We start from the raw sequence: 25841 nt of genomic DNA, 5'->3' as shown, positions 1-25841 counted from the left end.
GATGTTTACTACCTTTCTGTTTACTACGACATTTTCTTGCTCATAATATCCATTTCAATAGCATTATTTATCATTTTTAACCTAGAAATGTCAATCTATTTATAGAGGTTTGTTTATTATTTTTTAAATTACATTTGCAATATTTTAATCAATATGTTAGAAATTAAAATATACCTATTTATTATAATCAAGGTTTACAGAATATTATATTCAATGAACTTTGATATTATACTCGAATTATTTTAAAGGATTATTATCATACGCACCAGTATCATACGAATTAATAAAGTTAATCTTAACTGTATTTAAATGTGATTTTTATTAATATACGCCTACAATGATAAGTTGTCTGCTTAATTATTAACTTTTTGATAATAATAGAGAAAAAATAAAAATACTAAAACAAACTATTTCGAGGATACTTTAAAATACTTTCAATAGGTATACGTCTGAAGATCATTAGATAAAGTTAATCCTAGGCTCTTCAAACATTCAAACAAAAAAATATATGTGTAGTGTAGATACATATGATTTTTAAGTGGTTTGAGATACTGCGAAAAATTCAAGGATATTACGCTACAATGAACCCGTAATATAGATATAGACTTATAGACTAAGTACACATATTTTTTCTAATAATTTACGATTACTATTTAATTGTCCACTTCAAATTTATGGGTCAATTTTTGTTTACGGTTGAATAAGTATATTAGTAGTAAGTGTAGTTATATTCACAGTCTATTCGTTACCAGCCTGCCTTCTTTCAATCGTTTAATGTAAATCTGTGATACTACCTAGATATTCGCTTATTTTATACCCTGTCGGCAACAGACAGCCTTGGGTTGGTATTTACATGTTTAGGAGTGAATCGCTATCGCGATGTAGTAAACCATAGAGCAGTAGATCTGCAAGGTTGCGGTGATTAACCACCCTCCTAAACATTCTACATTCCACAAGTCATAGAGAGAAAAATTATTTTCTCTCTTTGTTCAGTACATCTTATTGTATCATTGGCTGTCTTCTTCGTACACATGATGTACTGTATTCTGGCACCCAAAGCCAATAAGAAATTGGTTTCTGAGGTCCATTAAAACTTTGATTAAAAGAACGATCGCGACTAGTGCTCTGATCGCTGGTATCTGTACTAGAATATGCGCAGCAAGTTAAATGTGAGGGAAAATGTCCAGCTGGTACTAAATAAGTTGTTATCAAATTGTTAATTTTTTTAGTACTAAAAACATCTTTGATAGATCTAACATATTTGTTGAGATTATTTCTTAATTATCTAAATAAATAAAAGTCGGGTTAGTTTCACCATTTATAACTCAAGAACGGTTGGAGTGATTTTAATTTTTAATGATCTCTGATTTGTTGTATAATCTACGTTCGAAATAAAATAACTATTAAAATATTGAAAAATTCACAGAAAAAAAGTTTTAACAAAATATAAACTTCTTATTATCTTATTCTACTAACTTCTTCATTGTTTTGTAATATAGACAGCGTATGTATTGGCATGCAGAGTCATTGAAATTCAGATTATTCAGAATATCAAGTGTGCAAATTCGTAGTCTGGCTAGGATCTTAGTTTCTATCAATTTGTTTTTGGTGTTATATTTATTTATTGTTAAACAAATATAAGTAAAGAATTCACGAGGCGGTCTACAAATTTATTAAACTGTTAAAAATATATCTAAAAGCAATTCTGAAAGTACACTCAAATGCAAAAAAACGCAACGGAAAAATTTTTGCTCAAGTTTAAAATGTATTTTTTTATTTTTAGTCCTATCTCCTTGATTTTTTTATCTCTTTGATTTTTAGAATGTATATAAATATATCAACTTTCATTTGACAACTAAGTTTATTATAAACTTTAGTATTTGACTTATTATACAGGGTTAATCGAAGAGCTCTTCTCTATCTTTAAAACACCCTGTGCAATAATTTCGTTAGCAAATTTTCCCAAAACATTATTTTTTAGCCAGAACAATGTCTCCTCAGCATTTTATTTTTTGACTCATGTCAACACATGCCTGTGTTAATTTTTAAGAGCAAAATAAACTTACCACAAACATTTTGCCATTTTTCCAATTATCGTTACTTTTTGATGTGATGATGATGATTTCATAATGACGAGGTGACTTTGATGATTATTGTTGTGTATGACTAAATAGGATTCTTCGTCACTAACGAAGATTGTGCAAAAGTTACTGGTCTTGTTGAAGATGGCCGAAATTATGAATATTCGCTGGGTCCTTGAAGAAGAATGGGAAAACATAACAATATATTTGCAGTCTAATTAACATTATGAACCGACGTCTACAGACTGTTATAACAACCGGGGTCGGGGGAGGCAATATAAAGTATTAGAGAATTTTTAGAAGTTTTTTGTTTGTTTGTACACTTAGTTATTACAGTTATTTTTTTTAATATCCTTAGTTCTTTTAGTGTTCCTAATATTTATTAAAACCAACTTTTTATAAATTTTAATATATAGAGTTCCATTGTCGATATGACGTTACGACAATAGTCACCAAAGCTACCTCATGATATTAAAAAATAACATCATGAAGTAATGATAGTTGAAAAAATTGCAAATTGCTGGTAGCAAGTACATTTCGCTCTTAAAAATTAACCTAGGCCTGTGTTGACATGAGTCAAAAAACAAAATATTCAGAAGACATGGTTCTGACAGAATAATAACGTTTTAGGAAAAGTCACTCACAAAATTATTACACAGGGTGTTTTAATGTTAGAGTAAATTAAACAACCCTTCAATTACTTCAATTGTCTCTGTAGAGTAAACCAAATACTAAAGTTTATAAAAAAAACTGAGTTAGGGGTTAATAAAAGGGGTATATAAAACTGAGTAGAGGTAAAAAATAGGCTCCGGGAGGCACGAATAGCCGCCGATACTAAAATATGTTAATAAAAAGTTGGTAGGCAGTTCCTTGTTTCAATTATTTCAAAAACTGCGACTTTGACTGATTTTGACGTTATTACAAGTTTTGTTTGCAAATATTATTCCTAATCTTAAATTGAAAACCGCGTTTCGCTAGCTACTGTAATTTTGGAGTTACGATTTTTTAAAATTTTTAACCCCCTTACCAACCCCCGCCCCCACCAAAAACTAATCGCCAGATTCTCGGGTGCCACAGTATTTTTGTGCCAAATTTGGTTAAAATCGGTTTAGCGATTTTTGAGTTACATACATACATACATACATACATACAGCCGTTACCCGCTGACGAGTATTCGACACACATAAAGAAAATGGTCACGCAAGGCGTTTTCTTTCATGAGCTTTTCTGTGACTGAAAAGCCCGATACGTGATGTTATCTGCCTACCGCACTCCGGACATTCAAAAATCTCATTGCTTTGTTGCCTCTCTACTTTTTGGTTGCCGCTGTTAACTGAGTTTACAACCCTTCTCCATTGAGTTCTATTGTGAGCTGCTTTTTCCCACTCATTCTGCATGTTAATTCCCTTTAAATTTTCGTGGAAAATGTCCTTGTATCTTTTCAGTTGTCCACCCGGCCTCCTCTTACCGTCCACAAGCTCACCGTAAAGCAGAGATTTTGGTATGCGGTTTTCTTGCATTCTGCATACGTGACCAGCCCATCTTAAGCGGGATTTTGTGACCATGACTTCAATACTCTCGCAGTTAGATTTTTCAAGGACCGATACGTTTGAGACATGATGGAACCACCGGACTCTTAAGAGTTGTCTAAGGTGTCTCTGTTGCAACTTGTTCAATGCGTTCATGTGTCGGCGGTAAGGCACCCAGGTTTCGCTCCCATATATCATGGTGGGGATTATAATTGCTCGGTATACTGCAAGTTTTGTTTTTGTACTCAAGTATGATTGTAGAAAACCCTGTCTTTTAATTTCCAGAATGCCCTTGAGGCGCTACTAATCCTGTGCTGAATTTCAGAGTCAATATTGGCCTTTTCCGAAATCAAACTGCCAAGGTAATTGAATTCCGCCACATATTCCAATAGTTCTTCTCCGATTTTTATAGCATTGTTGTGATCTTCCGGGTGAGTGCACATGATTTTAGTTTTGTCGATGTTTAGCTTAAGGCTCAAAGCCTCGTATGCCCAGGTATATGTGTTCAACATTTCTTGTAATTGTTGTACCGTGTTTGCAACTAGAGTGCAGTCGTCAGCGTATTGAAGTTCTGTGATAAATTTTGTACGTGTTTTTGCCCTGAGTCTTTTTATGTTGAACAGACCGCCGTCATATCAGTATCTAATGCCCAATCCTCTCTCCTGCAGTTTGCTGTCCACTATAATGGAGAGCGCTGCCATGAATATGTTGAATAGGAGAGGCGCTAAGACACATCCCTGCCTAACTCCTGTATTTGTTAGGAATGGGTCTCTCAGTGATCCATGATGTGACACTCTTGACTTGTTGTTTTGGAGGCTTTTACACACTGTAAGAAATTTGTTGGGTACTCCGAACTTTTCCATAATTGCCCAAAGCGCATCTCTGTTCACAGAGTCGAAGGCTTTTGTTAGATCGATGAATGCAACATAAAGTTTAGACTCCTGCTCTTTTACTTTTTCCTGTAGTTGACGGATGGAAAATATGGAATCGACGGTGCCGCGGTTGGTACGAAAACCCCTTTGCGATTCTGGAAGGATTTTTTCTATATATGGGTGCAGGCGGTTTGACATTATTTTTGCAAGAATTTTTCCGCCGATAGCCAATAGCGAAATTCCCCGGTAATTTCCGCAGTCTGATGCACTTCCTTTGTTCTTAAATATATTCACTATATTCGCATTGCGAAAATCCTGAGGTACCTCTCCGCTTTCCCATACGACATCAAAGAGAGCCTTAAGATGACCAATAAGTTCTTTACTTGCACACTTATAGATTTCCGCTGGAATATCGTCACAGCCAGCTGATTTGTTGTTTTTAAGCTGTTTTATGGAGGTCTTTATTTCTTGTTCTGTTATTGGGATGTCTAATACATCGAGGCTGTTATACTGAGGTATTGTGTTTAATGCTTCCATATTGGGGTTGTTTTCTTGGTTAAGGATATGGCTGTAATGTTCTTTCCAGCGATTTCTAATTTGTTCTTCCTCTTTTAGAGTTCGCCATTTTGAGCCATGATTGGGCAGCTTACCTTCTTAGTTGGACCGTATACTTCTTTTACAGCCTCGAAGAATTTACGATAATCGTGATGCGTGGCGTACTCTTGAATCTGATTCGCTTTTTGTGACCACCAGTTATCCTTTACTTGGCGCAGTTCTCTTCGAAGCGTGTTGTTGGCTGCTTTAAAGTTGTTTACCAGTCTTGGATTATGTGGATTTGCAGTGACGGCTTGATATGCTCTATGCTTTTGTTCTAACAAAGCCTGTATATGCGGTTGATTTTCGTCAAACCAGTCTGGTTGTTTCTTTTTGTTCGACTTTCCCAGTACTGCTTCGCTGGTTTTATGAATCGCATCCCTTAATTGTGTCCAGCCTTGTTCAGCTTCCAATACTGAGATTGAAGTTATCGGTGGAAGTGATTCTTTGATGGCTTCCCGGAGGGCGTCGGCGGTATTGTTGTTTTCTAGACCCCGTACGTTCAATCTGGTCATGTTTTGCTTTTTACAGCGTGGATGTTTGGGTTTTAACTGGATTTTCATTTTTGAAATCAAAAGTCGGTGGTCAGTGCCGCATTCGGCATCTACTCTAGCTTTTGTGAGCCTAACATCTTTTAGATGCGTCCTTCGAACGATTATGTGGTCCAATTGATGCCAGTGGCCTGATCTAGGATGTTTCCAGGTACCTTTAAACTTGTCCTTCAACATGAACCACGTATTGGTGATGCAAAGATTATACTCTGCGCATGTTGTTAATAAGCGTTCACCATTGCTATTTGCGTTTCCCATTCCATGTTTTCCCAATACGTCAGGCCATATTTCCTGTTGTTTGCCTACACGGGCATTAAAGTCACCTAGCAAGATGATTCGTTCGTGCTTTGGAATTCGTTGAAGGGCATTTTGTAAAGCTTGGTAAAATTTATCCTTATCTTCAATTTTAGCGTCAAGGGTGGGAGCGTAGGCACTAATGATGTTGACGTAAGTTTTGTCTGATATGGGGTACCTTAGGGTCATAAGACGTTCGGAGACACCAATAGGTACTTCTGTTAACTTGGTGGCGATTTCGTTTTGATCGCAATGCCTACACCATGAATTCTCCTGTGTGTTGCGGGATGACCTTCCCAAAAGAAGGTGTAATGCTCCTCAGTGAGACTACCTTCATCTGCAAAGCGTGTTTCGCTTAGAGCGGCAACATCTATATTTAATCGGTGGAGTTCCTGTGAGACCAGTGCTGTTCTTCTCTCTGGTCGATTTGAATTTATCTTGTCCAGTAGAGTGCGAACGTTCCACGCCGCGAACGTGAAACATTGATGTTTTTGTTTCTCCGATGATACGCTCGAGTAGGCACCTCCCGGAGATCCGATTGAGGGGTATTTTACCTCCGGACGATAATTTTGTCCCACTCGAATGTTCCATCATTGCTGTGTGTAAGCTGCGTGAAAAGGTTTAACTGTGGCGGTTACGCTGCCGCACAGTTTTGGCTGCAACTGTAGCACGGGATGGCTATGGCACATTGAGGACTGCGACGATAGTTCCCTTGTGCTACGTTCTCGGCCGGCTAGGTGTATTTTATTACTCCTTTTCCCCAGAAGATGGTAGGTCTGAGGGTTGTATAAGGTTATACCGCCTATACTCGGACGTCAGAGCCTCGTTTGTGTAAACAGGGTGCACCACGTGAAGGTGAGGTTGACTTTTGGGTAAGCTAGGCTATATGTATCGCTTCAATACCCCTTGCACCCCAGATTTTTGAGTTATCGTGTTACAGACGGACAGACAGACAGACACTATGAAAATATTTTGTATTTAGGTCATATATGACCAAAATAACTCATTTTGAGTGAAATTAAAAAAAAAAACTTTTTTTGCCGATCTTAATAGCCTACCATACCTGTTGGTATGGTCGGCTAAAAAATATAACGCTTTAAACTTGATGAAAAAACGTTCTGTTGCGTTTTTTTTTGCATCTGAGTTTGAGTGTAATAAATGCAAATATAAAAACGTATAACAAAATGAATATCAGTTTACTCGTATGTTAGTAGTTTTTATAATCAAAAACACACTACTTAACTCCAATTCATTTATTTTCTTACAACCTACCCCCATATCCCCTCAGAAACTAGGTATAATAATTAACTTGTAGTTTATAGCCAGAGGTACAATACAATTTGAACGGAACTCTCATTAGAGAAGAGCTCATAAGACTAATGACTAAAACGTATTAAACAAATAAGTATTCTATGTATCTTTATGGAGACTAACATAATAGCTTGTTTGTTAATTTACTTTTAACTAATCTAACTACAGATATTATACAGGGTGTCCCAGAAATAAGTGCAAGTATAAGTCCAAAATAATGAAGTTATTTTACTTTGAAAATTTCCAAAAAAAAAATGATTTTTTGCTCAAATTTTGAGAACCACTGGTTCTTTTCTGGATTTTTTTTCTTGTAAATTTAACCTACTACTTATGTTGCCATATAATCAAGATATTATGTTTTTTAATTAAAAACTAAAAAAAATTCCAAATTTTCAAAAATGTTTTATCGCGAAAAAAACCTCATAGCCGTGTTTCTGGGGTTGAACTATACTGCCAGTTAAAATACTTGCACTTATTTCTGGGACACCTTGTATACTCATAAGGAAGAAGTTTAAAAAAATCTATCAATGGTTTTAAATAGCATTACTATTATGTCAAACTACTAGTCAAAAAGCGCCAATAATTTTAATTTTTTTATACTTTTGATACTTTGCTTCAAATTTGCAAAAAATTAGTCCAAAAAACGACAATCTTTAGGCTAGGCGCTGACATGCGTCTTCGAGTCATTAACTTAAAGAATCTTAAGTTAAGATTGTATCAAGTTCAGAGTAATTAATAAAAGTGAATTTAAACTAATCAAATAAACTAAGACTAAATACTAATAACAACAATAACAAGTTATAGGAATTGTACAATGGCATGATAATTTTTTGTAGCATCACATTGACACTTTTAAGTATTATTCCTTAATTGTATATGTATTATCTCTACCAGACATTTAATATAATATTGATAAAACCTCCTAACGGTAGAAGCAGTGCTCGAATATTATATAAAACAATTCTTTTATTTATTTTTGACTCGTATCGATGTTATCTCGAAATCGGAAACTTTTAGGGGATTTGGAAAATATTTTAAGTAAGAGAAATGAAAATAAAAGACACGAGAACAGAATAATTAAAATATCAAGCAATACTTGAAATAAAGGTTTAACGTATGTAAATAGTAATTTTTATCTCATGCTGTGGGAATTATTACAGCCAGATAACCAAGAATTAATTTATTGACATTTATTTCTTTTCTAAATATTGATAAATTTTATTAAGTTATATTTGTACATATTAAAAATCGATATAGAGTTTTCATCGGCATAAATTGGTTTGCACTATATCTATTATTTAGAAGTTGATTATTAAATTTTAAATTAATCTACTTTCAAGCTTCCAGGAGAAGAGTTTTATATCAATACTAGGGCGTGTACCCGCGACTTCGGTCGCGTCGAATTAATCATTTGTACATCATATTTGTAATGATAATGATAAAGCAAAGCAAGAATTTCCATAGAAACTGGATAAAATTTTCTCACATTTATATCAGCAGCATGAGAAAAAACAATATGGCGATATTACTCGTATTATATAACTTGGTAATATTTGAGGGATAGTTTCATCTCGTTGGAATTTGACTTTCGAAAAATCCATTTGCCAAAAATAAGCTTTTTACGTCAAGCAGTTTAAGCAGAATCGTGATTAATCAATTACCCAACTTTTTGGAACACTCTGTATGATTTTTTAAAAAATTTCAAAATATGTAAATAAACAAAATAAATTATGCGTGTCCAAGCGTTTTCCGGAAAGACTAACCGTTTTTTAAATAACAAAAAAGATTGTAATATTTGAGGGGCATTTTCACCCTCTTGGAATCTGAGATTCGAGAAACCCCTCCTTATCGAACCTCTACACCCCAGAGTCAATCCGTTTGCCAAAAATCAGCTTTAAGCAGTTTAAGCAGAATCGTGATTACTCAATGGTCATATTTTATGAAACACCCTGTATAATTTTTAAAAAAATCTTAAAATATGTAAAATAACAAAATAAAATATTCGTGTTTAAGAGTTTTTCCGAAAAACTCACCGGTTTTTAAATAAAAAATATTCTAATATTTCAGGGGTGGTTTCACCCCCTTAGAATTCGAGTTTTGAAAAATCCCTTCTTATCGAACCTCTACACCCTAAAGTCAATCCGTTTTCCAAAAATCAGCTTTTTACGTCAAGCGCTTTAAGCAGGATCGTGATTAATCAATGACCAGATTTTTCGAAACACCCTGTATATATTTTTAAAAAATCTTGAAATATGTAAAAAAACAAAATATAATATACGTGTTTAAGCGTTTTTTCGGACCGTTTTTTAAATAAAAAATATTGTAATATTTGAGGGGTGGTTTCGCCCTCTTGGAACTGAAATTTCGAAAAATCCCTTCTTATCGAACCTCTACACCCTAGAATCAACCTGTAGGCCAAAATTGAGCTTCTTATGGTACGTATACATTGGTGCGCAGCGCCGCGAAGGCGCAACACGCGCACCGAGCGTTGTCCGCGCGTTACTTTTATTGTTTAAACGAACATCCCGCGATCCATAGAAATCCCGCGAACATTCGTCTAGTCGTGAATCATGTCTCTATCGTCCGAGAAGAACTACGCAATTTTAATAATGAGTAGTGCGACTCTTTAAACACTCCATTAATAAACAATATTCAAAGAAAAACACAAAAAAGGGAAAACACAAAAAAGGGAATTTATTTTAAATCATTCAAAGAACATACACATAGTCACTGAAAATTGCGCGCGGAATGCGCGCGGTGTCTTCACCGGCCGTCCCAATTGAACAACGAACAAATAAAGCGGAGCGTCGAAAAACCGACTGGAGATGGTTCGCCGCTAGCTGTTTGCGCGCGGAGCGCGTGTAACTTGAAAACACGTACCAATAGAGGCGAATCGGTGCGCGTTTTCGCGGCGCAGCGCGCCGATGTATACGTACCATTACGTTGAGCAGAGTTGCCACAAGCTACACAATTGTGTATTTTGCTACACATTTGCTACCATAATTGCACAGCTACACCACAATCGCCTGTGCTACACATTTTGAGAATTTACATATTTCTTATAAAAAATAATACCAAAACCGTAAATCAGCTGACAAAAGCTGTTTTTTTTTTGCTTTTAAGTTATCTAAGTTACATTAAAAGAGGCCGCAAGTAAACTTTAAATTTTGAACCGACAAATATCATTTTCCGTCATCCTCAGGTGCTCAGTAAAATGTCAGAGTATGAACTGGATCATGAATTAAGGACCTTAATTGGTCGAGTCATAAACGGTAAATAGACAGAATCAAAGAGACAGGATTGTTTAATTCCTTAAATATACATACCACCTCTGATAACACGTACTTTGGTTAGGTTTGCTCAATTACGTCATCGTTACGTCACACTTCCACGCCACTCGTAGGCATACGTGAATAATATTCCATTCCTATTTCACTTCCTCCCATATCAGCAAGAACTGCAGTTTATATGGACAAATTTTGCCGATTAAACAGTCCTGATTTGTTTGCAATTTTTAAAGAGACTAACCGGTCTAATTTGTTCATAAAATCGTTAGTTTCGTTTTCGTCTTTTCGTGACATCAATTTTGACGTAGTTGCGGGGGGGGATAAATATATTGACATGATATTGACGTATACAAACGAGTGGAAGTTAGACTCGTAATCATGCTTTAAAATTTGGCGAACGTACGTCTTTTTCTTGGTCTTATTGGATAGTTTACAATTATTGGTCATGGATGGCTACACAATGCTACACATTTTTATGGTCAAGTTCTACACAATCAAAAATTTTCTTGTGGCAACCCTGACGGTGAGTGGTTCGAGCAGGATCGTGATTAATCAGTATGTCAGTCACTTAAGGATTTTATATATTAGTATAGATTTGGTTACAGAAAAAGTTAGCAAACTTTTAACTTTTGCCAAAAATTATATGTACTTCAAAATTTGTGTGTAATGCCATTTTGGCTTTTGATTATCATCCATCAAGAGAAATTGTGGTTAGAAATGAAAAGTTTATTGTTTTATAAGCTAATTATTATGGCTTTCTCTATGGATAGAACTGACTACGGCAAGATATTGCTAGTGAAACGAAAATTATAGGCAATCTACTGTTATCACTTGATGATTTCTTAAAAACGATCAATAAAAGTAGCTTATTCTCTATGGTAGAATTGTACCAATGTTCGTTATGAAGATATTCTTATTTTGCAAACCATTATTGATTGATAAAATCTTAACGATCTGTAATAAACATAGAGTTAAAAAGTAATAAACCAGATAAAACAGAAAACGACAATACATAGAAATAAATACGGGAAATGTGTTATAATAATAAAATATATCATTTTATATTAGGACTTAAATTGAGTATATTAGTGCAAAAATATATTGGGTCTAAAAATAAGTTATATAGTTTGCGAGAATATAATATAGGATTATATAGAATAATTGATCTTAGGTTTTTATCTATCTAAATAAATCAATAGCAATATAAGTATGTATGTCAATATTGAAGTGAAACTTCTTTACTCGCGATGGGATTAAAAATTCAAGGCCGTGACACACCCGACCCGAGAGGAAAAGTGGTAACGATCGGAGATTACGACGGAGCGTCGTAAAAAAGCAATTAATTGAATAAAAAATCGTCCAATTTAAATGAAATTTGGTATGTCGATAGATTAGACCAATGTCAACTTGACCCTATACGACACGTGTCACTGTTACAGTTACTTTTGACGTAAGAAACGTCAAAAGTTGATGTCGTCCGATCGCGACGAAATTTGCCACCCTGCAACGTTGGATACGACGCGACGTTTCATTTACATCTTCATCATGGTACGACGATTTGATATGGAAGAAAAGTGTATGTATGTATGCTCGATTTCGGCATAATTGGGGATGGTGTACAGGATGGCGCCCTCGACGTTTCGAAGCCATGTCTCTAAGTAGAAGAAATCATCAGGATTTTTCTCTTAATTATTCCAAACTCGGCACGTGGATAGAGGTACTCGAATGGAGTCCTCAAACAGACAGACGGGCAGACGGACAGACAGCCAAACGGAAGTAAGAAGAAGTTTCACTTCAATTATGCGCACATAGTGCACACACATTTTTTTTATCATTATTATACATTTTCATAATAACAAATATATCATCAATATTACTATATACAACTATGTCTGCAAATAATACGAATGTTTAATTATTTATTGTTATACCTAAGTTAATATGTATATTTTTTACAACTTGTACTGTATGAGCAAAAAGTTTTACGATTAAGTCCTAAGACATTTTTTGTAAATATTGTACCGTATTGTAAATATTGTACCGTATTGTATTGTATATTGTATCGCTTTGGACTGTTCCAAATAAATATAATAATTAATATACGTGGTGGTACTTAAGTAAGGATTAAAAATAGATGGGAGAATATCTTTAAACATCTATATAGAAGATTCTGTGATGAAATAGTCCTAATTGTCAATAGTCCTGAAGAACTACAAGCACACATTAACTAAACACAGCCAGCAATAAAGTAGGTTCCAAAATGAAGCTTGAGTCCCAATGACTCGAAATACATAAATTTTATTCCTGTATTATGGAATGAATTATTCTAATTATATTTTTTCTTAAGCCGTTGACTATGCAGAACCAAAGTTTACAGAATATATTTTATTGTGTAAACTTTGGCAGAACAAAGTCAGGGTTAATCATTTCTATTTGTTTAAAAGTGAAAGAATATTTTGCATTATAATAATCCGCCTTGAACTTGACTTAAGAATGGAAAACTTGGGCTAAGACAAAACAATCCGAATCCATTCTCTCGATCTATTATTAATAGAAATAAAAAATAGCATTTATTACTCATAAACCCATAAATAGATTGCGGAATAATAAAGAGAAGGTTTATCTGTGGATAATTTGTCAGAAATATTTCCATTTGTTTGTTTTAAGGTGATATTTTTTCGGTATTATCTGGTTTCATCGATCAAAGTTCCCACCTTATCATTTAAATCCGTTTTTATTATGCTAGTACAGGTGTTATCTTTTATAACATTCTGTTCATGTCACCTACAATTATTATTACGATGGAGTCGAAAAGGCAGATGAACTAGTTCATCAATGTCATTCATAGATCCAGAATGGCCAGAAAACAGTGATTGGCCCACAAATCTCTAGAATGGCGGAAAAGTTTACAAAGCAGAGACAGACGAAGTTCATAGTAAAACAATGACAGACCTGATAAGCGAAGACAAATAGAATGTAGAATGTAGAATGTTTAGGAGGGGAGTTAATCACCGCGACCTTACAGATCTATTGTGTGTTCTCCTTTCTTGAGTTATAACGAGTTATAACTCATCATAAAGTCTCAGGGCTTTAACGATAGCCAGTATCTGAGACGGCTCCACAGAGGCCAGCTCTCCATCCTCGACATCAGCCGTACCAAAGTTCATGGCACGAATGGTCGTCGTCTCGGCGCACTCAGTGATAAGGTGTTCTGGTGTTTCCCCATTTTCCAAACAGAATCTGCATTCGCCGTTGTTTCTCAGCTTCAGCCTACTGAGGTGTTCGTTGAGGAGACAATGTCCTGTTAGAAACCCCGTGACAATCCGAAGATTGTTTTTACATAAATCAAGGAAAACTTTTAATTTTCCTTGATCGTGAGTTCTCAGGAACTTTTTCGAGTGTCTTAGACCGTTGGAGAACACCCATTCCAAGTTACGGATGGAGTCTTCCAGATTCTTCAGTTCCGCTTTCAGTTGGTTCCCGTTTGGAAAACAGAACGGTTCTGGTCCAGTAGGAGGACTTTATTTTCTTTGCCTAATTTGTTAAGCTTCTCTAGGCATTCTTATACCAACTTCGAATTGATGGTTACTGAGTTGGTCGCGTTTAGTGCTGCTTGACTATCGAATAGGATGGCAATTTCCTGTTTTCGATAGTTCCTATCTAAGATAAATTGTTCGCATGTTTGGATAGTGTAAATTTCTGCCTGAAGGATACTGGGGTGGGTGTCCATTGGTTTGGAGTATTTAGTTTTCGGCCCAAATACTCCTATCCCTGTTCCTGCTTTGGTTTTGGAAGCATCAGTAGACCACGTTATAGCATGGTCTTTTACATGCTGAGTAAGCTCTCTCTCTCTCTCTCTCTCTCTCTCTCTCTCTCTCTCTGTGTGTGTGTGTGTATCTTTATTCCTTCTGTCTTCAAGAGGAATGTAGTGGTGATGTGTAAGGTTTGTCTCCATAATTCCCTGTCTTGTGCTTCATGTACAAGCGTGTGCAGTGGCTTGTGGGTGATCTTTGATAGCTGGTCTATCCATCGGGAGGGCGAGCGGCCTCTTGGTCTTCTTCCCGGAACCTTGCGCTGTATAATGAGTTTTTCCATACAGTCAGTATCCCTCCTCATAACGTGACCGAAATATTTAAGTATACGTGACTGTATAGAGGTTGAGAGGCGTTCTGTGATGTTCAGTTCTTGGATTATGGATTCATTGGTTCGCCGAGCAGTCCAGGGAATTCTGAGCATTCGTCGCCAACAGTACATCTCAGTTGCGTCAATTTTTTTCATTTCTGACTTTCTCATCGTCCAGGACTCGGAGCCATACATTAATATAGGAAATATTAGGCAGTGAACAAGTCTTTTTTTAAGTGTTTAGATATGTTTTTGTATCTATGGTCTACTAGCTAGTTAACAGAAAAACAAATGGCAGAAAACATCTTATATAAGTCTGATAGCCTGGCAAATATGCGGATTTTTGTATTAGGCAATGATAAGCTAGACTACTAATGTCGAGTTAGGCCCAAATAATATAAATTTTATGGTAAATTCCTCGGCGCACCGTTTAAAAACGGGATCATTTTGATTGATATTCCAGCGTTATATGAAACAAATTATTTAAAATATATATACAGATCCCCGTAGTATACTTTATTTTCATATTCACGAAATATATTGGAATTCATATTCGGGAATTTTGTCGATATATTTATGTAGGTATTTTATTTCTTCAAAGATCCTTTGATATATATTTTATTTTCTGGTTGAATATTACATGCTAACATAAATATTAGTTTTTATATTTTTGATGAAAGTATTCATGGCTTTCGAAAAAACTAAGCGTTTTTGCATTTTGAGCCTGCAGGATTTTGAACTTTGGTATTAATAAATATTCAATGTTAATAAGTATCTGCAAAATATATGAGGATGTCAAGGATATATTGATAGCAAATTAAAAATGTATTGTGTAATTTAAACTCTTATTATATATTAATAATTAATTACGTTATTTAGTAAAAAAGCAACTTATTGTATGGCTTATAATCAATAGAAATATCATCCATAATAAATTATGAAATAGTATCAATAATGTGCGAGACAGGTATGCATAAAAGATAGACTAACTAAAGTTAATTATAATATATCGGTCTTAGAATTTCTTGCGACGTTGAAATTTTATAATACGGCCCAGAGGAAGCTATAATTAAAATATCAGCAAAAATGTGATTTTGTCATTGTGAAATTCGATGTCACATTTTGTTTACGAAAATTTAAAGGTACCAAATTCTAAATACAAAAAAATATTTCACAAAATACAAAAAAATAAATATCTACATAGTAAAATTGTCATATATTTGATAACTAAATAGAAAAATGTAGAATATTTATCTAAATATCGCCACTGGTTGTATTTGACACTTAAATAGTATACTGTAATAACACATCGATCAATAATTGAATAAAATTCCATAACGCGATGTTACTGTAGAGTAATAAATAATTTGGACAGGCCCGATTAATTAATGATTAATTGTTTAATAACCCAAATAACACGCAGATGTCGGTGATTTTGTTGTTCTGTTGTTCGGCCTCATAATGACAACCGACACACGATTTAATTGACGCTAATTAACAATTTGTAACGCTTCGTGCGGTCTATTTATGATTTTTTATTGGCGGTTTAAGATGTTTTTCTGATTTTATATCAATCGTTAAAATGATATATGTATTTTACAAAAAATACAGTTACAAAATGAAAGAATGTGTAAGAATCATTAAAATAATTCGAGTCCTATTTATTTATGATTTATTTATTACTATTTATCAGATTAATTAAAAAAGTCTTGAATAGTTTTTCTTAGTAACCAAACATTTGTTAGAAGTCCTATAGAAATCATTACCATAGCATCTAGGCATCTATTACCCTATAGTCAAATACGAAAAATATTCAGTATTAATAAGAACAGTTGTTGCTCTAAAATATTTATTTTTGCTCTACTTATACTTCTTTCCTCTGAACAACATTATTATTTGAGAGATTCCTTACATCAGAAGTGGGATTTTTTTTGTAATGTGTGCTAATTTACCGCAGTGTATTCTTGTACTTTTGTGGCATATTTTAAAAGGAAAAACGTCCAGTTGATCTGATACTAACTTTACGTCCACTTACTTCTTTAACATATTCGCATTCGTCGTCTAGTAATAACAGTTGAAATCGCCGGTTATATGAGCCATGGGAGATCAATATGCTAAAACTGAAGTGGAGGCCGCTGAAGTAAAACCTATTAGTGATTTAGCTGCATATTTAAAAAATAATCAGAGATTGCAAGAGTGATTGAAAACTGGTGATCTTGTGTTCACTAAAATTGCAAGTCTACCGAACAACATCGATAGCAAAAGATTAGTAATGACGTTCAAAGGTCCTTTTAAAGTAATTAAATTGCTAACCGACCTTCCTTTTGAAGCGTTAGTGTGAAACACATGAATTCATTCGATTTTAGGTGTTGAATAAATATTATTTTTCTAAACCAAAAACTTTTTAAATGAAAAATGTGTGTCAATTTTTACACATCAAGAAAAACAAGCACCATCAATCAAAATATTATGGGGAAAAATGTTTTTAATTATATTCTGTTTGAAACCTCCAAAGAATTTCTTCAAGTTTTCAAATTAAAATGATACTTTAAACATGAAACTTCTTCCCAAGCCTTGTCATAATTAATTCTGTATAAATTTAACTTCCTTTAATTTCCTCTCTTGATAAAATTTGTCGTTTCTTTTGGTTCATGCTGAATTTCCACCTTCCGAGGTCACTTAAAATTATATTTAAATTTCCTCTAATTATTTTTTTTTCTTTAACAAGGGCGCAGTTTATTATTTATCACATTTTTGATTATTGTAAATCATATTTGTGTCCGTCAGTCGTCAGTTCTAGAACTATTTCTTAAAAACCGTTTATCAGGAATGTGAAACTTGAAATATTGCTAGATTATAGTACACAGGGTGTCCCAAATTCGAACACCATTGGTATCTCAGAAACTAGAGAAGATACGGATGTCGGTTAAATGAAGGTAAAGTTGCGCAATTTAATGTTTATTAAAATGACACTTTAAAAGTTTAAAAATTCCAAGTATTTCCAAAATTTTTGGGGAAAAAAGGAAAATCTACAATATTATTTCTATTTTTTTTTTCTAATTGCGTAGATATAACAAAATAAATTTTACGTTATCATTGTTGCTTTTTTGTGCCACAAGATGGTGTTGTCAGATTTTCAAACCGACAACAGTCTTTTACCATTTTTTATTATGGATTTTAAAGCATTTTAAGGGAGAATCTAAGGTCCCAAAACCAATGATGTATCGCACTTTTTAATAGCATTTTGCATCAGAACTCATGTGGTAGGTTAAGAATAAATTTTTGGTAGTAAGATCTTAAAAATAAAATTTAAGTTTTTAAATTGGGATAATGATTCTTCTTCTTTGTTAATGTATAATGGTGTTTTTTTTTCTTTGCTACGCTTTTGCTCATTTATATATTTTCTGGTGAAAACCAACGAAAGGGGAGGGAGATATTTAATTAAAACTCTGACGCAAATAAATGAAAAATTAATGAGGGAAATTCAGTTATGATGAAAATTGGTTTAATAAATTTAGAAGCGCTACAAGGGGATGCTGAGAATAAAGTTTTTGTGTTATGCAATGCGGCAAAATTTTTTTTTTGAAACTCAAATTTAGTCAGAGTATTACTCTAATGCCTATAATAAACAAAATTGCCTATAACAACATGCAGATGGCTAGAAGAATTTAGTTATGTCAGCTTTTAATTTTGAAAATAAAACTATTAAATAAAAAATATAAAATAATATAATTTATTGGTATTCAATACTTTTCATTCGCCATCTTTTCTTCAGACTGAAAAATAGCTTTTTATAAGTTTTATATTTTTGCAAATAATTATTTACATTTATATTCTTCTGATACACGTTATAACCGTTAAAATTAAAATTAAAATACATACATTTGTAAGATAATTATATTTTTCTATTTCTTTTCTTAAAATATGTTTACTTTAGAAATAGTTTAGCTTAAACAATAAAAAATGACATAATTTGAATCATTATTCGAGATACCTACGCCATATGCTAAATTTCTTTATCTACATGTATGTTTTTATCTACGTATATTCCTTATTGGTGGCAAAGTTAGAAGTAAAAAGTGCATGTCAGATAATCAAAATAAAATCAGTCTTACTTTATTCCCGTATGTCAGTAAAATGTAATTCTCTTTCTTTGCAGACTATATAACTCTAATTGAGATTATATTTTTAATCAATTGAAAGTAGATTTACAAATTTCCTTTTTTTCGGTCATATTTCTTCTTTGTGTTTTCTTATTTTTTTTAAGTTTTTATTTGTAACTCATGTACCTATATAACATATATTTATTACCAATCAAAAATACCTAGTACCTAGACCTACCCGAAAACCGCGATCTCGAAAGTAACGTAACGATTGTAACGGGAGCATCAACGCCAACAGCGACCGATCAAAGCGCGACGCTACGTACTTACCAGTTCTAGTTACTACTGTTCGCGACCGACTAAAACTCGACCCTACGAGCGCTCCAGCAGTCGCGCGACCACTGCACTGGCACTGGAGCGAGATACGTCGCGGTATGGGTCGTGACCAGTTACATATCTTCGCGACAGACGAAGCGGTCGAGATCGCGGGATGCTACGTACTTACCAGTTCCAGTTATTACTGTTCGCGACCGACGAAATCGCGACCCTAGGAGCGCGACGGCTGGAACGTTACACGGCGCTATGCGGTTACTGCGGTTCGAACTCCAAGAACGATTATAAATAATTTATAGTTTTTTCGTTATTATGATTGTCGTTCTTCAGTAACAGGTTTCCGATTCGTTGTGGAGCGCGACACAACGTTACAAAAAAATACGCTTTGCAACACCGCGCAATTTTGTACAAAATAGCTTGCGCAAACCAGTTTGCACAAATTGCTTAACTTATTACTAAGCCTAAACCTTGTTGGTTGCTAGAGACTTATATTTTCTTTTATTTTCAGATTAGGAGTAGAAGAACCTAATAAGACGGGTACCGCCAGAGGACTCACGCCCTCTCGTACGGTCAGGGTGCGCCGGACGGTCGTCGAGACGACGTCATTGACGTACCCCATGTTCTTTCAGATGCTCTTCGCCATCACCAGATTGGGAAGATCACCGAGGAAAAAAATCTTCATCCAGGCGACGTAAATCGACGTAACAGCGACGAAGAACGCTTAAAAGACGTTAAAACGACGTACCGTATACGTCATTGTGATTTTTAAAGTTATAGGGCATTAAAGAGCGTATTAAAGACATTAATCGGTATAGTTGAAGAGAGAATATTTAGTGTACTAACGTAAAAATTACGTATATAAGACGAGTATCTACGTATTTTAATACTTAAGTGGATTTGTGACTAAGTGTATAAACTGTCTAATTTGTGCGTTTGTTTTTAACGCGATAAATAAAAACTTGAAATAACAATCATCTTATTTTGGTTTATTTGTTCATTTTTCTAATTGAAAAAATGAGTAGTACGGACAAGAATAACTTGAGGAAGCTGTCATTCTTGGGTTTCATCTCAAATAAGGTAAGTCAATAATTTCACAACTGATAAAAAAACTGATAGGGGCTCATCCCGTTAACTTTTTTATTTTTTTCAGACAAAGAAAAAGAAATCTCGTGTATATGACATAAATCAGGATTGACGGAGTTATTCAATTATTTTTAGTCACTTCCTGTTTCACCGGAAATGACTACAACTTTAGATTTTTAAACGGTATACGCAGTATTTTTTACTTTATTTGATTGAAAATTACATTCTGAATAGAATGACATATCATATGTCAATTTTTTGAACATAATATTTTAAATTTCAATCTAGAGTACAATGGCTGTGTTCATAACGTCAATTTAACTCGAAATAACATGTATGTGGTACCAAATTATTGGTAAAAAATGCTTTTTCCAAAAAATATGCTAATGAGTCACCCTTTTTCCATTTAAAAAAAATTGAGTTATGATTAAAAATACGATTAGGCCATCTTTTAACCAGCCAGGAAAAGGCACGAAAAACATTAGACAATCAAATGTGTTTTTCCAAGGCTCCTTGATTAAAAATTAGTGGTTTTACCCCAACCACAGCACTCTAGATTGAAATTTATAGTGCTCTTTTTTTAATTGAAAATGTAAAAAGTTGACATGTGCTATGTCATTCTATTCAGACTGCCCTTTTCTATTAAATAAAGTAAAAAAATACCGAGGGTGCTATTTAAAAACCAAAAACTGAATACGCCAATCAATCCCCGATTTATGTCCTATACTCCTATACTAACACACCAAATCTCGTTTTTTATATATTTTTATTATTTATAAAAAAAATTAAAAAGTTATAGTGAGCCACTATTGAAAAACACCCTGTACACCATACGATATAACGTAATATAGTATAATTAGTTTTGAAAAAACACAAGTATAAACAGTAAATAACTCGATATAATTATAAATTATATCCAAAAAATCATATATTTTGAACGATAGAATGTAAATATTTAAGGAAAAAAATAAACTTTACAGTAATTCCGGTAATTTACAAAAGTTATGCAATAAATACTGATTTAATAATTTCTTAATAATTGTATTAAATTGACAAACAAATAATTTATATTGCTTATTTTCATGAAATAATTATAAAATAAACTTTTATTTGCACAGATTAATAAAACAATTTAAATTGTCATTTTGAATTATGTCATTTTATCGTTTAGAGTTAAGGCAAATATAACAAAGCGGCTTATTCATGACAAAAGACAATTTGTCTTTCTGTGGAACTCATAAAATAAATTGATCCAATACTGTAAACTATAAAATAGCTTGGTTTCATATGGCCATGATAAAATATAATAAAATTGGAATAATCCACATTATATAGTATATAAACTGCAATGAATTTATTACAAAAAATAATCCATAAAATGTACAATTGGTAACTTTTTATGGATATTCGGAAAGATTATGAATCTGTCTTTCTAGAAACATGGATATTAAACGGAATAATTAAAACTCAATTTATGTGTTATTTTTTATATTAAAAAGACTTTTTAAAGACATTATCAAATTAAATTTGGTATCTTAGTGTTCTGAAAAAGAAATTATTTAAGGTATATTTTTTACGAATATTATATAAGGTATATTTTTTACGAATAATTTGAAACCACACACTTGGTATTTCGAGTAAAATTGTCGTTATGAACCGCATGTTACAATTTGAAATAAACCATATGCGAAAATGTCAAAAGTAGACATATGATTTGTCATTCTATTCAGAGAGTGTCATTTTCTATTGAATTAAGTAGAAATATACCGAGGGTGCCATTTAAAAACCAAAAGTTGTAGTCCTTTCCGGTAAAACAGGAAGTGACCAAAAACAATTGAATACGACAATCAATCCTAATTTTTGTTATATACTAACATACCAAATCTCGTTTTTTTATCTGAAAAATTAAAATAGTTATAGGGGTAAGCTACTTTTGAGACGCACCCGGTATATAATTCTTTATATTATATATATTCTATCAATACTAGAATTTAAAAAATTACTTAAAAAACTGAATAAACTAAATATTACTGAATTTCAATCCATAACAATACAGGGCATTTAAAAAAATAGTTATAAAGTAATTAATAAATGAGATTAGTCAATATATTTTTCATTAAATTGCCTTTTAATTAAATAACCATAAATTATTGAGACTTATTTAAATACTTGTTTTATTGCAACTAATAATTAAAATTTTAAAGAAATTATTTTTTACTTTAACCACAAAAGGTAAATCGCGAAGCTCAATTACAATAAAAAAAACTAATAATATATTCACGCTTCGTAGGAAAGCAAACAAATTAAAATCGGAAGGTTAGAAAATTCAGATAAAAAACCCAGTAGAGGAAGAATCATCAATTTTAAAAGCAATTTACACGCTTAGATCATATGATCATAAAACCAAGTTTTGATGATCGGAAAGAAATATCATTAAAACATCATTAAATTAGTGGAAATGCGATTGCTAGGTATGTTACACCATTAATAAATATTGTTACAAGTAATTATTACTTTTTTTTGTTTTTCTAATTATAAGAATACATAATCTGTATGATTTATTTACTTAATGAATTTAATGTTGTTACAGTCATTAATAACGATATAATTTGTTATTCAGATTTAATTAATAAAATTGTTCCGAAAAAGTTCCATACTAGGTTAGCTATTTGATATTTAAAATCCATTCTTTTTTACAAAATATACAGGTAATGTGGTATTAACTCACATTTTAATGTATTACATATACTTTAAATAAACAGTGTTCAAGCTTGTTTCTAATGTTTTTCGTATTTTTTTCTAGCTGGTTAGAAAATGTCCAAATCGTACTTTTAATCATAACTATTTTTTTTCAAATTGAACGCTGATGGTTCCTTAGTATATTTGGAAAAGGTATTTTTCACGAATAATTTGGTACTACATACTTGGTATTTGGTGTCAAATTGTCGTTGCCATTTATAGCCCTGGCTCTCTAGATTGAAATTTAAAATGCTATTTTTTTTAATTAAAAATGTCAAAAGTTAACATAAGATGTGTCATTTTCTATTATAGTACAAAATTACTGAGGTAAACAATGAACGTAGTAATTTCCGGTGAAACAGGAAGTGAACAAAACTAATTGAATACGTAAATGAAAAAATAAAATAGTTTTTGAAAATAGTGAGCCACTTTTGAAAAATACCCGGTATATATAGTAATATACAGGGTGAATATAAGTGCAAATATTTTTAGGGTTAGTATATTTCAACCCCAGAAACATGTCGATGAGGATTTTTTTTGCGAAAAAAAAATTTTGAAAATTTGGAATTTTTTGAAAAAAATTTTGGATTTTTTTTTAATTTTTAGTTAAAAAAATAATATTTACATAATATGGCAACACAGGTAGATGATTAGATTTACAAGAAAGAAAACCCAGAAAAGATCCATTGGTTCTCAAAATTTAAGCGAAAAATCAATAATTTGTTTTTTTCAAAGTAATATATCTTGGTTATTTTGGACTTATTTGAAATAGGGTAAAGAGAAAATGTGTTTCTTTTTTCGAGATCTACCAGCCCTGAAAATATTTGCACGTATTTAAGACTCACCCTGTATATAGATACATAGGAATGTACAGATAATAAGATATAAAGTTGATTTTTTGTAGTTCCAAAAATACGAAAAATATTGTTATAGGTATTTTAAAATCCCTATTCTAACATAATGACAATAATTTAAAATCCAAATTTTTCTTTGTATTAAATCTATTGAGCAGGAAAAATATAAAAGATTTTGTATAAAAAAGTAGTAGTAATTTTATGTAAAAGTATGTATATTTCTAAAATGGGCATCATTATCTGGGGTTATTTGTAAAAAAATGCATTACTAGTGAAGAACTGTTAAAAAATCAGCAAGACGATAAGCCTTTTAAGGTGATTTTTATGATAACATCAGTGATGAATCCAGGAAAAAGATATAATAAAAATCAAAAACACTATAAGAAAACTTAAATGCTCTACTAATAATAAAAAAATGTATATCCCTACTATGAATAAGAATGACACAAATTTTAAATAAATTACCGGTTCTACAAAAAAGGGGATTTACTTTCACTCGAGGTGATTGAACAATGAGCCAAGTAATGAATGACAAATAAGATCCCCATATTTACTTATCTATCAAATAGTTTTTTAGTAAACATTATTGTCCCATGCCAGTTACTCCTTTTAATAATTTGTGTATAAGTTTAACAGTTTTTACATATTTAATTTCTAAAATATTTTTTTAAATCTTTGTTAATGGTGACCTGCAATGGTAAGTTTTACTAATGATATATTTATTGAAAGATATTTTAATAAAATCTATCTTTATTGATATTATAAAATACAGGACAGTTTAAAATATTAGTTATATTTTAGTATAAATTTAGTTTTGACTGGGCAATGTCATAAAATATTTAAAAATAAGAACAATCAATTATTTACTATTTAATAATTTTTAGTAATTTATTAATCTTCTGCGAGTAAGGTCTTTTTTAAATGTGTAGAAAAAATAATCTAAATTAAAAATGTTATTAATAGTAAAAATCGTCACATCAAAAAAAGGTGGATGACCCTGTATTAAATCTATTTTTATTGATTAGAGAGATCCATCTGAATTAAAAACTTTTTTTAACGAAAAAAAGGTTTTCAAACCAGGATTATTAAATTACTCGCCCACTTTTTTACGTACAGAATTTACATGCGAATGAAATAAAAATAATCCGGTATGAAATTCAATTAAAATGGAGGTGTTTTGAATTTATAAAAGTTTTGAAGCGCAAATGAAACGGGGGATGTGTTAACATTTTATTTTTTGACTTATTTAGTCTCTATTTTCAATCGAGGAGTTGAAAATAAGCGTTTTTATTATTTGTATACTAAATTAAAACATTAAATTAATAAATATATACTTTATAAACACTTACCTAGCTAAACCAAAATAGTGTCTCAATATTGAAGAAAGCAACTTCAATGTCATGGTCTGTAAAATAAAAATATTACTTTAAGAATGTGATGATTCAAATTTGAATCTAAACTAAATAATTCAAAAAATATAATAGACATTAATCAGCAGTAACAATAAAGACAATAAAAGAAAAGTAATTATCGACAGAATCGATATACAGGATGTCCCATTATTCCGTGGACATAGAATTACTATGTATTTTTGGAATAAAAATAAGTTCATTGGACTCAATTTACCTCTATACATAAGTATAATGTTACTTCGTTAGTCCGTTAGAGGGCATAAAACTTAAAAAGATAAACACATTTTTTCAGATATTTTAAGAACCATTATTCCGACTTGAATGAGATTTTGAGTGTCTATGTTGTTTGTTAAGTGCTCTAACATTTGACTTTTACAAAAATCAAGAAAATGTACGGGAACTGTACTGGTGTCCCAGAAATAAGTGCAAGTATTTTAACTGGTAATATAGTTCAACCTCAGAAACACGCGTATGACGTTTTTTTCGCGAAAAAAAAATTGAAAATTCGAAATTTTATGAAAATTTTTTTGGAATTTTTTTTAATTTTTAGTTAAAAAACATAATTTCTTGATAATATGGCAACATAGATATTAGATTAAATTTACAAGAAAGAAAATCCAGAACAGATCCAGTGGTTCTCAAAATTTTAGCAAAAAATCATTTTTTTTTTTGGAAA

General features: G+C 32.3%; 1 protein-coding gene across 2 annotated transcripts in view; it reads left to right on the top strand.

The window, feature by feature from the left end:
* The window catches only part of LOC115877297 (band 3 anion transport protein), a 202283-nt gene that overhangs the window by 41501 nt on the left and 134941 nt on the right, over positions 1-25841 (top strand). For both annotated transcript variants that reach the window (XM_030893432.1, XM_030893431.1), the window contains exon 2: positions 19586-20154. In XM_030893432.1, the coding sequence (XP_030749292.1) occupies positions 20092-20154 (63 nt within the window). In that variant the 5' untranslated portion in view covers positions 19586-20091. The remainder of the gene's footprint in view (positions 1-19585; positions 20155-25841) is intronic.

Source organism: Sitophilus oryzae, unplaced genomic scaffold (assembly GCF_002938485.1).
Source record: "Sitophilus oryzae breed Bouriz unplaced genomic scaffold, Soryzae_2.0 scaffold_1443_pilon_pilon, whole genome shotgun sequence".
Classification (NCBI taxonomy): domain Eukaryota; kingdom Metazoa; phylum Arthropoda; class Insecta; order Coleoptera; family Curculionidae; genus Sitophilus; species Sitophilus oryzae.
This window is presented reverse-complemented; position numbering and strand designations above follow the sequence as displayed.